The 12094-nt window shown below is 35.2% G+C and overlaps 1 protein-coding gene across 3 annotated transcripts in view; it reads right to left on the minus strand.

The window, feature by feature from the left end:
* TRPA1 (transient receptor potential cation channel subfamily A member 1) overlaps nt 1-12094 on the minus strand; it is a 53968-nt gene that overhangs the window by 26264 nt on the left and 15610 nt on the right. For all 3 annotated transcript variants that reach the window (XM_011291355.4, XM_045049573.1, XM_045049574.1), the window contains exons 5-13: nt 10125-10233; nt 9795-9940; nt 9245-9381; nt 6417-6465; nt 4604-4703; nt 3853-3953; nt 2166-2335; nt 1914-2078; nt 342-456 (exon numbers count right to left, since the gene is read on the minus strand). In XM_011291355.4, the coding sequence (XP_011289657.3) occupies nt 342-456; nt 1914-2078; nt 2166-2335; nt 3853-3953; nt 4604-4703; nt 6417-6465; nt 9245-9381; nt 9795-9940; nt 10125-10233 (1092 nt within the window). The remainder of the gene's footprint in view (nt 1-341; nt 457-1913; nt 2079-2165; nt 2336-3852; nt 3954-4603; nt 4704-6416; nt 6466-9244; nt 9382-9794; nt 9941-10124; nt 10234-12094) is intronic.

The following is a 12094-nucleotide window of genomic DNA, read 5'->3' on the forward strand; positions in this document are numbered from 1 at the left end:
AAATCAAATACACTTAGCTATATGAAAATATACCCCGGACCTCTTCATTTTTCCCAGTTCACCAGGGAGTACTAAAAATTCTTTCATCAATCTACATGGGCCTGTGGACTCTCTGCGAGACTAAAGAGGTGTCCTCAACATGCACCCACCTGTTGGCATTCTCCTTATTCTGTTCCCCTCTTACTCATTCCTCACTTAGCGTCTGCAGAGTAAGAACCCAACAAAAGACTATGAACGCAGCAAGGAAAGAAATAAAATGGCTGGAAAGGACGCTTTCACGCTATTTTGGAAGTTTCTTCAATGCCAAGACTTTGGGTAGGAATGGAGAACACAGTACATACCCCTTCTTCATCTAGCTGATCTGTGCACTTCATGTTAGTGTCAAGAATGACCTTCATGGTCTGAGTGTACCCGCCCAAGGAAGCATGATGCAAAGCAGTCCAGCCACTGTGGTCACTGTTAAGAGTTAAGAAAGGACTGTTCATTCACTTCTCAGATGAATCCTGGGAAGGAATGCCACCCATCTGAAAGGTGAGTCTGATGAGTACAAAAAATAAATGCATATCTGAGTTCTAGCAACTAAATATGTATTACATATTTCTAAAAATGAGCTAATTTCAAGACTAATGTTCTTAAGTAATCTTCCAATGTGATTCACACATATTTTTTAATTTAGTAGATTAACATATAAAAGTATATATACACATCAAACATCTGTGGGTGGGTAAAACTTGAAAAAATACATTTTTCAAGACTATAATGTACTTATACACACTTTAAATCTTGTTTTATTCTTTCGTTGAATATTGTATCAAAACTTTTCCATGATGGTGGTTATTAGTCTTCATGGCCACTAATTGCTGCTGCTGCTAATAATATTTTACAATACACGACCTTAAGATGCTTAGCTTAATGCTACTTCTGTTTCTAAGACTTCAGGACTAAAAAGATCATTCCTCCAGTGCTCTCAAAGATGCTTATTAATCCCTTTAGAAAACATCCTTTCTCTCACAGAAATTCAAGATGTAAATACAATGAAGCCTTGTCATCCCTCCAAATTACAGATGGAAAAAAAAAAAGTATGAGATCCTGACACAACTTAATTTCAGTGCTAGTGAGCACCTATTTTAGGTTGCAAGGGCCACCTCGCCATTTCAGTTGTGAGGCACTTAAGCAACAAGTATCTGGCCTGGATCCATCTGGGGTCCCCCACGCATGTCCGCTGAAGGCAGAAAGAACTGAGCAGAGCATTAACTTCTCAGCTGCAGCCCTACCTTGCAGGACTGGTGCTCTGATACAGAAGTGTGTTTCTGAACATTAGCCTAATGAGCTCTTTGCTTCCACATTGGTAAAATTAAAAGATAGCTCACCACACTTCTATAAAACTTGGCTTTTTACAAAGATGTCATTTAATTATGCTATCTTCTAATTATGTTTAATTATTTTTAATTTGTTTTTGCTCCTTGTGTTAGACTTAAGTATAATGAAATTCAGGAATTCTTCATGTTTTGTGTTGTAGCATAAAAAGATATTCATGTCCATCATTCATCAGACAGAATGAAAAAGTCTTTGAATTTGTATGGGGTGTGTGTGTACATGTATCTGCATAAAAGGATAGTAGCATGACAAAGCAAAATATGAAGAATTGTGTCTCAAACTACTTTGCACCAAGCCACTTATTCTGTGAACTCAAATGAAGTCTTCAAATCTATAAACCTTGATGTCATTGTCAATTAGAAATAAAACTGATGTCCTGTTCAACATATGAAAAATCATGTAGGTTCTGACAATTAAATAAGATGGACAAAAGCACTTAGTGAGAAAGTTAGATATCATGACTCAGAATAAAATAGAAAAACAGCCAAAAAATGGCTAATTAAAAATACATAAATATTCTGGTCACATATCCTTACCTGAGAAATAATGCACCTTTTTTCAGAAGAAGTTGAACTACCTTATCATGCCCATTTTTTGCAGCCAGGTGCAAAGGCGTCATTCCATGGAGGTCACCTTCATTCAAAAGCCTCGTGTCATTCATATCTTGCAGAAGCCTCTGACAGGTGTTGATACGCCCGTAACTTGAAAAAATTAGGTTTCATATTTTCAAAGCAAATATTAAACAGAAAGAAGGCACGCTCACAGGGTCAAGGTAAATGGACCCTTACCTGGCTGCAAAATGTAAGGGTGATTTCTTATCTTTGCTTTTGGAATGAATGGACACATTAAAGTCAAGGAGGTTATCTACAGAGACAGGAATCCCGTGTCTACATGCATAATGTAGAGGAGTACACCCATCATCATCTTCATCCATTACCAGCTTTTTAATATGTTGCATCTATGGAAAAAATTAATATTCTAAATAGAACTGTTCTCAAGCTCATGTAGTGTTTTTCAAACGATCCTGTAGGACAGAATTTTCCAATGGTCAATATGTACACCTTGAGGGCAAAAATATAAGTAACTCAAAGGTACTAGAGTAAAATTAATTTGGATGATGGTGCATGCTCTGTCTCCCTGAAATGTAGACTTCCATATTAAAGGTTATGCAAAGTCCTAAGAATAAGATGTGTACTTAACTTATTCAATCCAGCATTGCTACAGGCCACCCTCTTCAGCCCTCCTTTCACTTTTTTGTCCCCAATAACACTTAAGAACTTAATGCTAATGTGTTCCATTAGACAAAAGGAAGGAGATGTTAAAAATTAATTTTACTTTTTTATATGAATATTAAATTAAAAAATGAATGGAAAATGAGCACTTAGTCCAATCAATAAACACTTTTACTTTTAAACATGGAACTACAAGGATTTTTATTCTCAATTAAAGACTTTGACAATGTTAAAAATCTATTTATTATAAAAATATGGCAAACTTCAGATATACCTAATAGTCACTTGATAAGTATTAGCTGGTGAATATAAATACAGAGATAATGTTTCAACCTGTCAAGTGAAATGTTGAATAGTTTTTTTTTTTTAATGCTTATTCATTTATTTGGAGACAGAGAGAGAGAGTGCATGCAAGCATGAGTGGGGAAAGGAGAGAGAGAGAGAGAGAGAGAGAGAGAGAGAGAGAGAGAGAGAGAGAGAGAGAGGCAGGCAGGCGGGTGGGGGGGAGAGGGAGGGAGAGAGGGAGAGAAGAATCCTAAGCAGGCTTCGCATTGTCAGTGCAGAGCCCCAGGCAGGGCTGGATTCCAAAAACCGTGAGATCATCATCTGAACCAAAATCAAGAGTCAGACGCTTAACTGACTGAGCCACCGAAGCACCCCAAATAGTTTTTCTTAATTGATGATTGAATTCACTCCCATACTTGGCTTTTCCACTGATATGTAATTTGTAATAGTTAAAATACTGATGGAAAGCTAAATTATAGATGGGGATATAGAGAGGGCACCTGGGTGGCTCAGTCAGTTAAGCGTTCAAATCTTGACTTTGGCCCAGGGCGTGATCTCACGGTTTGTGGGTTAGAGCCCCACATCTGGGCTCCATGCTGACAATGAAGAGCCTGCTTGGGATTCTCTCTCTCTTCCTCTCTCTTGCCCCTTCCATGCATGCTCTCTCTCTCAAAACAAATAATAAACTTACGAAAAAATAGATGGGGCATATAGGAAACCTCTCTAACTTGAAAAATTCAACCCCAATGAAATTTATTATAATTATCACCATCATGTTGTAAATATTAAAATATGGAATTTTTACTTTAAAATAATTTTTAAATTCCAAAATGAGACTTCATAATAATAAAAGCCATAAGCAAAATCATTTTACCTAACTCAGTTTATGGACATCCACATATATATCTTTTACCTAAACCCAACTTGCTTTATGTAAATCCACATATATATCCATTACCTGCATAAACTCAGGTTGCAGATTTTTTAATCCATGAGGTTGCTGTACAGTCAAATGCAAAAAATTACGTCCAAGGTGATCTTTTATATCTACATGGGCACCTATAAAAACATAATATAAATATAACTTCTACTCATTTATTTAAAGCATGACCTATGGTTGATTTTCAGTTTAAGAAAATCAAAGATTTTTTACTTAAAACTTTGTCAACCATTAGCTTACAGGAAACTTTATTTATAAAAGAAAACTGTATTTAAAATGGATTTACCTTACTGTGTATGTATGTATGTGTGTGGGGGGGGTAGAGAATCTATGATTTGTTGCATTAATTAATGTAGGAGATCTCACCTTTTTAAAGCATAAAATATAAAGATGGAGAGATTAGATATCAAGAAAAAAAGGGACAGTAGTTATCTTCTTTGTTATCTTTACATCAGGTAGTACCTACAGTGGAGACAGTTGCAGTACCTACATCACAGGATTAATCATTGAGAGAATGTAGATAAAATGTTCAGCAGCATGCACACAACATAAAACTTGCTTTATAAATGTCATCTATTATTGTTCGAAATTATCTTTTTAAGGGTCACTCCCTTACTGAACTTACAATTTTCCTAGACAGGGCAAGTGTTCTATTTATCTCTGTATTCACAGCACCTGGTCCAATGCCTGGCACATGATAAGTGGTTAATAAATGTTTAATATCAAATTAAGTAGTAGTTGTAAAGCTTGGCCTGGTCCCTCATGGTACCTTTAGACAGTAGCAAATTTACAATATTCCAAGATGCAGAAGCAGTTGCTAATATAAGTGGAGAACGTCCTTCCGAATCAGTGCTATTGATATCTGCTCCCTAAAATAAAGAGTTTATGAACAAATTAGCTTACAAACTGCAATCTGTAAATAATGTTAATTCATTGAAATAACGTGTCCATATATGGCTAGTATTCAAATGTATAACTATATAACTACTTGAAATCTCCCTAGAATTCATATCTTGTAGCATCAGAAATCAAGGCATTCTTTTATAATTTCAACAACAAATTATCCCCACGTGTTAACTTTTTGACATCTGGTGACAGATCAATGTTATTACCGAAATCATAAAACTAAAATCCTCTGACCTATACCAATAGTTTAGTTCTCAATGTAAGAAAACATTTTTAAATATCCATGATAGGGGCGCCTGGGTGGGTCAGTCAGTTAAGTGTCCGACTTTGGCTCAGGTAACCATCTCACGGTTGGTGGGCTCCAAGCCCCACATCCAACTCTGTACTGACAGCTGGGAGCCTAGAGCCTGCTTAGGATTCTGTGTCTCCTTCTCTCTCTGGCCCTCCCTCACTCACACTCTCTCAAAAAGAAACATTAAAAATTTTTTTTTGAATATCCATGATAAAAAAATCATCCATATTTATTGCATATAGGATTTTTAAAACATTCACAAGAAATAGTTCACCTAAAAAAATCTACTTCATCTAAAATAGATGAACTTAAATAACTGAAGTAATTCAGATCCTAAAGTAAAATTTTAGTCAAATATCTGATAAAATGTATACTTAAAAATCATATCGTACAGATACATTTTAAATTAATAAGTCAATATTTAACATTATGTGTTATGGTTGTAATATTTTGCAGGACCAGAAACAAAAGCTTAAAAAAAATTCATGGGAAGAATTCTGTCTCTTGGACAGGGATAAAATAGCTTAAACTCCGACTCTGGATATTTCCCTGTTCTTTGGGGACCAATAAATACAGATGATGACAGCACCAGCACCCCCTTTGAAAGCCTGATATTGGTTAGTGAGCTCCTGCCACAGTTCTCTTGCCAGGCAAAGACACAGCTGTGTTTGCAGAAAACCACGCATGACAAACCTATGGCATATAATGAATCTTTCCAGGATTCCTCTATGTAAATATCACAATTTCAATAGTTGCTATTGACAACAAACGCCTGAGGAACACGACAAATGGAACTACATTCATTGTTGATATGGTGGGGCTTAAATACATACATCATATAGTCATCTGTGTAAATGACTTGTTAAAATTTAACTCGAAAGCCAACTGAGTACACCTCTTAGAATGAAAAAGATTGTGTGCTTTCAGTTGTAACAAACTCTGGACAGTATTTTTCTCAGTTTCCATCCTTGGAAAGACGGCGCTGAGGCAGCCAGGGTGGAAGCTTACGGAGAATGTGGAAGGTGACGTGTACTGCCTGTCCTGTGTCCCTCTCCAAGCTGCTTGTGCGTGAAGAGTCAGCAGAGCTGTGAAGCCTAACACTCCTCGAGGACTGCTTCACAGAACTGTCCTTGCTATGTACCCACCAACTCCCAACATTAAAAACACGGGAACAGTTTCTGCCCAACTTGGTGGTAATGAAGTCCGGCCATTATGGATTCGTATACAACATACTCTATTTGTAAATGTGTCAGTCATCTTTTTGTAAACTTTTTTTCCTGATAAGCAACAAAATTTGGCTTAGTTTTGAAAATCCATTATGTAATTATAGGATTTTCTAACTGTAAATAGTAATAAAACAAAAAAGTGTCTATAGAATAGTTACCACTGAAATTAAGTAGTCTGCCAGTTCATGGTGATCAAATAATGAGGCTCTGCAAAAAGAGAATGATAAGCATATTAAAGTACTACTGATATAAATATACAAAATAAAGCTATACTATACTCAAAAAGTTTATTTACATTATCACTTAACAACATAATAAAATGCTAGAAAATCAATAGCCTTTCAAAATTTATAATTGATTGTGATTTAGGGTAATATTTTCAAAGTAATAGTAATCGAGAAAGTTCAAACACATCACAATATTTTCTTCCTCATCTTTTAGTCAAGTGGTTATGTCCTCATTAAATCATCTTGAACATGTGAAGTGAGTAGTAACATCTGTCCTAAGAGCTTAAAGTAAACGACAAAAGAACAGGCTGTTATCACTGTGATCATGGGGGAAAAAACAGTTGCATGCAAGGTGCACCTACAATTCACCTGCAATATTCAAAATGCCCTCTCTTCACCAAAGTTAACAAAGCATTAGCTTTCCTAAGGTTTTATGAAGCCAAAAACAAATTATGGGAAGAATTGAAGTCATTGTGGCATTATGTCATAGCCAGTCACAAAATGACATTAATAAAGCAAACCAAAGTTTTCAATCTAAAGTACCTCCATAGCAAATGTTAATGCTAATAATTGAAAGCTTATGTTTCGCATGAAAATATAATTTCTTTGTCCCTATTTAAGATTATCTCATCTGTTCTTAGCCTCATATATAAATTTCAGAATCAGTTTGTCAGTTTTCACCCCAAATTCACAAGAGGTTGTTTTATATTTAAATTACATTAAACCTGTTTAGTAATTGAAGGGAAATGAATAATAACATTATGAGCCCCATATGATTTGTTCTTGTACCCCCCCCTCCCCCCAGTCTAGAGCTTTGCTACTCGAAGTGTGGGCTGCAGACCAGCAGCACTGGCACCACCTGGGAGTTCATTAAAAATGCACATTCTCAGTAGATGTTAGCATTGAGGCTTGGAGAGGTAAATGATTTGCCAAATGTTACGTAGCCAGGTAGGGCTGGCACCCCATTCCCCTTACTCCAAAGCTTATTGTTTCAGCCAGAATAATGTACCGAGGTCTTTGCACTGTGGTAGAAAAAAGAATTCTAGCCCAAAGAACAAACCTTCCTTTGAAGTTCAAGGTAAACTCCAAATGTCACTGGCTATTAGAAGGATATTCCAGGATTCTAAATCAGTATTAGGTTAATTAGAATTGGACTGAATTGGTCCAAGAAATCTACAGCCAATCCAAGGTGAGTATGTCCAACTAGAGTAGTCACCAGGCTAAAGACACTTATGGGTAAGGTGAATGGATTTTTTCCTTAAATAATTCCTTCTTATGCATATTTGTACATTAAAGTTGTGATCTAAATGCACACATTTTCACTATATCCAGATCATTGGGGTTCTAAATTGGATATAACCTGGAAATAGTTAGAGTTTTAAAAAGTTCCTAAAACCATCGTGAAGAATCTGATGTAATCTGGGATATGAACTGGCATGAGGACTTTATAAACTACCCCCATGATTCTAAGGGGCAGCAATTTGAGACGCTCCAGTGTGGACGTCAATCTATGTTTTGTTTTTGTTCTGATCAGCCATTTCATATCACCAGTCTTTTATTCCAAATGCCAATTTGTTTTTAATAATCTGTCATCTTAATCTACTTGTTTTCACATAGTTGATTATTCCTTCCTTTAAATTTCTGAACATCTTAAATAGCCTTATTTTCAAATTATTTTCAGCTTGCTCTATTATTTCTATTTCCTTGGAAGCAAATTACCCTTTCGTCGATCTTGCTGTCCTCTATAAATTTTCCTCATTGCTATGAAATTTTACTTTGCAAACACATCCTAAGTGGGAGGTTCTTTCCATTCGCACATAGCTCATTGTGGCTGGTGCTTTTACTAATGTGGACATTCATATCCACCTCCCTAGTTGAGAACTAGATCTTCTATTGGTAGCCAGAGTTTCTTTGTCCCTGAGGGATAGTGTAGATTTCCTGGTCCAGTTACCTATTGGGAATACTCAGCTCTTTCCTGCCATTCAGGGCTTCTGCATACTCACAGTGTGTGCATGAGAGAGAGACAGAGAAAGAAAGAGACAAAGACAGAAAGAGAGAAAGGGAAGACTCATCTTGCCTACCTCTTTCACTCACACAGGAAGCATTTAATCCTTGTCTTCCAAAAGGAATTGAACTCAGTCCACACTGCCTGTTTCCCGTCCTACCATCTAGTAAGCCTACAGTTTCAGATGCTTTTTTTTTTTCTGATGTGTATTTCTGTTAAGCCTCAAAAAAAACAAACAAACAAACAAACAAACAAACAAAAACACCACACACATTTATCTTGTTTGGTGCTTGGTGACCATTTCCTAAAACTGGATGCTTTGAAAACATTTGTAATTGTGAGGTTGAGTGGAAAGGGTAATGGGGTGCGAAAAGTGGAACACCCCTATGTATCTGCTCCATTATCTCTAATAAACATGAGAAGACACATATGACGAAGTGAAACAGATTAGAAAAAGGCTTGGAAAGGACATGTCTGTTGACCTCCTGCGCATACAGAGAATTCATCTTGAGCCTATTCCGCTGGCCTGAGAAATGATCCAGAACATGCCACTGGAAATTTTATTTTATGAAAATCTATTTAACGCTCTAATTTTAGAGGAACACAGAGATTCCAGCTGAAACACAGAATCTTTATGTTATTTTCTTCTGAACTATAGAATCTGTTACTATAAGCACTAACTTTTTCTGGCAGCGTACAATTTAATACATGAAGATTGAAAATGTGTACACACACTGATAGGTAGGAAACTTGCCTGTGAAGGAGTGTCTCCTGATTTCCATCCACTGCATTGACGATATCACTGCTACCAGAATAGGAAGATATCATCAATTTAACAATCTCAGTGGCTCCCTGGGTGGCAGCAAAGTGAAGGGGTGTGCACTTCCCATTCTGCAAAGAGGTTTAATACCAGGACCAATATTTAAGTCCAAATTTAAGGATATAACCTAAATTCAGCTCTGGGTTTTTTCTTCCCAAGTCAACAAAATCAAGCATCAATATAAGAATCATGGCTAGCAATTTTGTTTCCATGCAATCTGATAGCTCTTAACATCTCAGTATCTCTACCGTCATTATCAGTATCATTACCTGTACTGTATTTGCATTTGCAATTGTTCTGGGTAGCTCTTAAAATTCTTTGGCTAGGCTGAAATTTGGGATGTTTTCTTGTTCTGCTTCTACATGAGCAGCAAAAAATAATACCTACTTCAATCTAAATTAAATGTAAAGGAGTTATAAAGCATTTTGGAATCTAATTTATGACAATTCTAAATAAAAGTAGCATGTAGAATATGAACAATTACTTCCATCAGATCCAACTGTGCGCCATTGTCCAAGCACATTTTAATCATTTCCAAGTCACCACTTTGAACCGCCATGTGGAGGGGACTAGCTTTTGCATTATTCACAAAGTTAATATGAGACTCTCTGCTATATCCATGTTCCTCACCTTTAGAAGAAAACAATTCAAGACAACAATTATTATAAATAAATAAGAGGAATTTTAGGGAAAAAAGGACATTTAGATTTATATAGAAGCAGGTGTACAAACTCTATTAAATATTTTTCAAATTAATAGCATCCACCAGAATAGGATTCTTTACAATATATAATGTACGAAATCCTCTACTCACCAAACTTTAATATTATTTCCATGCATTTTTTGGCACCTGAGAATGCAGCCTGATGAATAGGGAAACATCCCCATTTATTTGCCTTACATGGCTTAGCTCCTTTATTTAACTGGAGTCAAAGAAAAAAGTCAAACGACACAAGTTAAACCTCAAATCACAAGGACAGACAAGAATTAAATGCCTCTCCCAGACCATTTCATTATTCTCGGCAACACTACATAGAAAAGCTTCATAGACTATGAAATTTAGGCACGAAAGTAATTTTGGAAGTAGGCTAGGATAATGAACTAGAGACATTTTATATTTCCAAAGATGAAGTAACAATGTGGACATAAACATAATCAATCCTTATAATCCAAACTAAAGTCAACACATTTTTCAGTGGAATTAATGAAATGTTTAAAACATTACCATGACTTCTATATCCATGCTCAATTATTTATGTTAATAAAGTGATAATATTTCCCAGATTATTTCCTCTCACTTATGTAAAATTTATAAGTGGTAAGACCAGCACTCTTGTTAAACTATGAAAATCAAGTATTTTCATTAATGGAAATACTCTGCTAAAAGGACAATAGAAGAACCAAATCTAATGTTATCTTGATCTGAGTCCATCATTTTCAACTATCATTTTTTAATACATCAATGAACTTCAGTTTTAAGTGCCTTTTCACAAAAGTAAAGAATTTGAAAAAGCAGAATAGTGTGAAGAGGCTAATATTACCTGGAAACTCACCTTTGAGGGACAGTGTTGGTTTACGTTTTAGGAGACATTTGTCTTATTTCTTTGCAAAAGTAATTACGTGTATACTGTGTAATCACACTGCTTAAAAAGATTTTACTTAATGACATTCTTTAAAACTATGATTTTATTAAGTACATATTCCATTTTTGGATACACAGAAGTTTATACAATAAAATCTCTATTACTAAACTTTTTTTCTCAGTAGATCGATAGATATACATAGATATGTTTCTATATCGATATGTATATATGTATGTAACACTAGCATTAAAATCAGTAATAGCTTTAATTATATCCTTGGAATGTATTCCAAGAATTGGAATTGGTAAATCAAAAATATTCATATTCACAGTGAATGAAATTCTCTGATTCATCAAAATTTCTCTAACCCTGAACGTCAACAAGGTTGTTTCGTCCTTCCAATTTAGGAGACGAAAAAATGATCTCATTGTTTTAATGGGTTTCTTTTTCAATATTAGAGAAATTAATTAAACTTCATGTGTCCCTTGCCAATCTTCTGTAGAGCACTCTCTTTTCCTCACAAATTTGCAAGAATACCTTATAGACAAATTTTTATCCATTTAAAAATAAACAAATGGATGTAATTACACACTTGGTCTGGTTCAGCTCAACTGATGTGCTATCATCCGATACTGAACTATCTGTACGTTCCCTGGATAAGGCCAACATGGTACTATGTGTTACTCTTAACTATTTCAATCAATTTGCTAGTATTTTTAAGATTTTGCATCTATGTTTATTTACAGATAAAACTGGTCTCTATTTTTCTTTTGAGGAAAACTGTCAAATTTTGGAATTATTATTACTTTTGCTTCTTAAAATTAATCTGGAGGTTTTCGCTCTTCTCCAGTGATATAAAACAGTTACTTGAAATGGAAACTTTTCCCTGAAAGTTTGAAAGAACTTGTAAAATCTACAAAAGCTTATAAATTAGTTGGCTCCAGAGCTTAATAATGCATTTTTAAAACTTTTTTATAGTTCTCTACAGGTCTTTAATTTTTAAATTAATTTCTAAATTTCAATTCCTTTCAGCTACTCATCCATTTTTAGAATAGGATTATGCACAGTGATCTTTTATCATCTTAAAATTCTCCATCATATCCAAATAAAGTCCTCTGTTATTTGCATTTTATCTTTTTCTGTTTTATTCAGACTTGCCAAAAACAGCTCTATTTTATCATCATTTTCAACGAAACAACTC

Source organism: Felis catus, chromosome F2, assembly GCF_018350175.1.
Source record: "Felis catus isolate Fca126 chromosome F2, F.catus_Fca126_mat1.0, whole genome shotgun sequence".
In the NCBI taxonomy this organism is placed as follows: Eukaryota; Metazoa; Chordata; class Mammalia; order Carnivora; family Felidae; genus Felis; species Felis catus.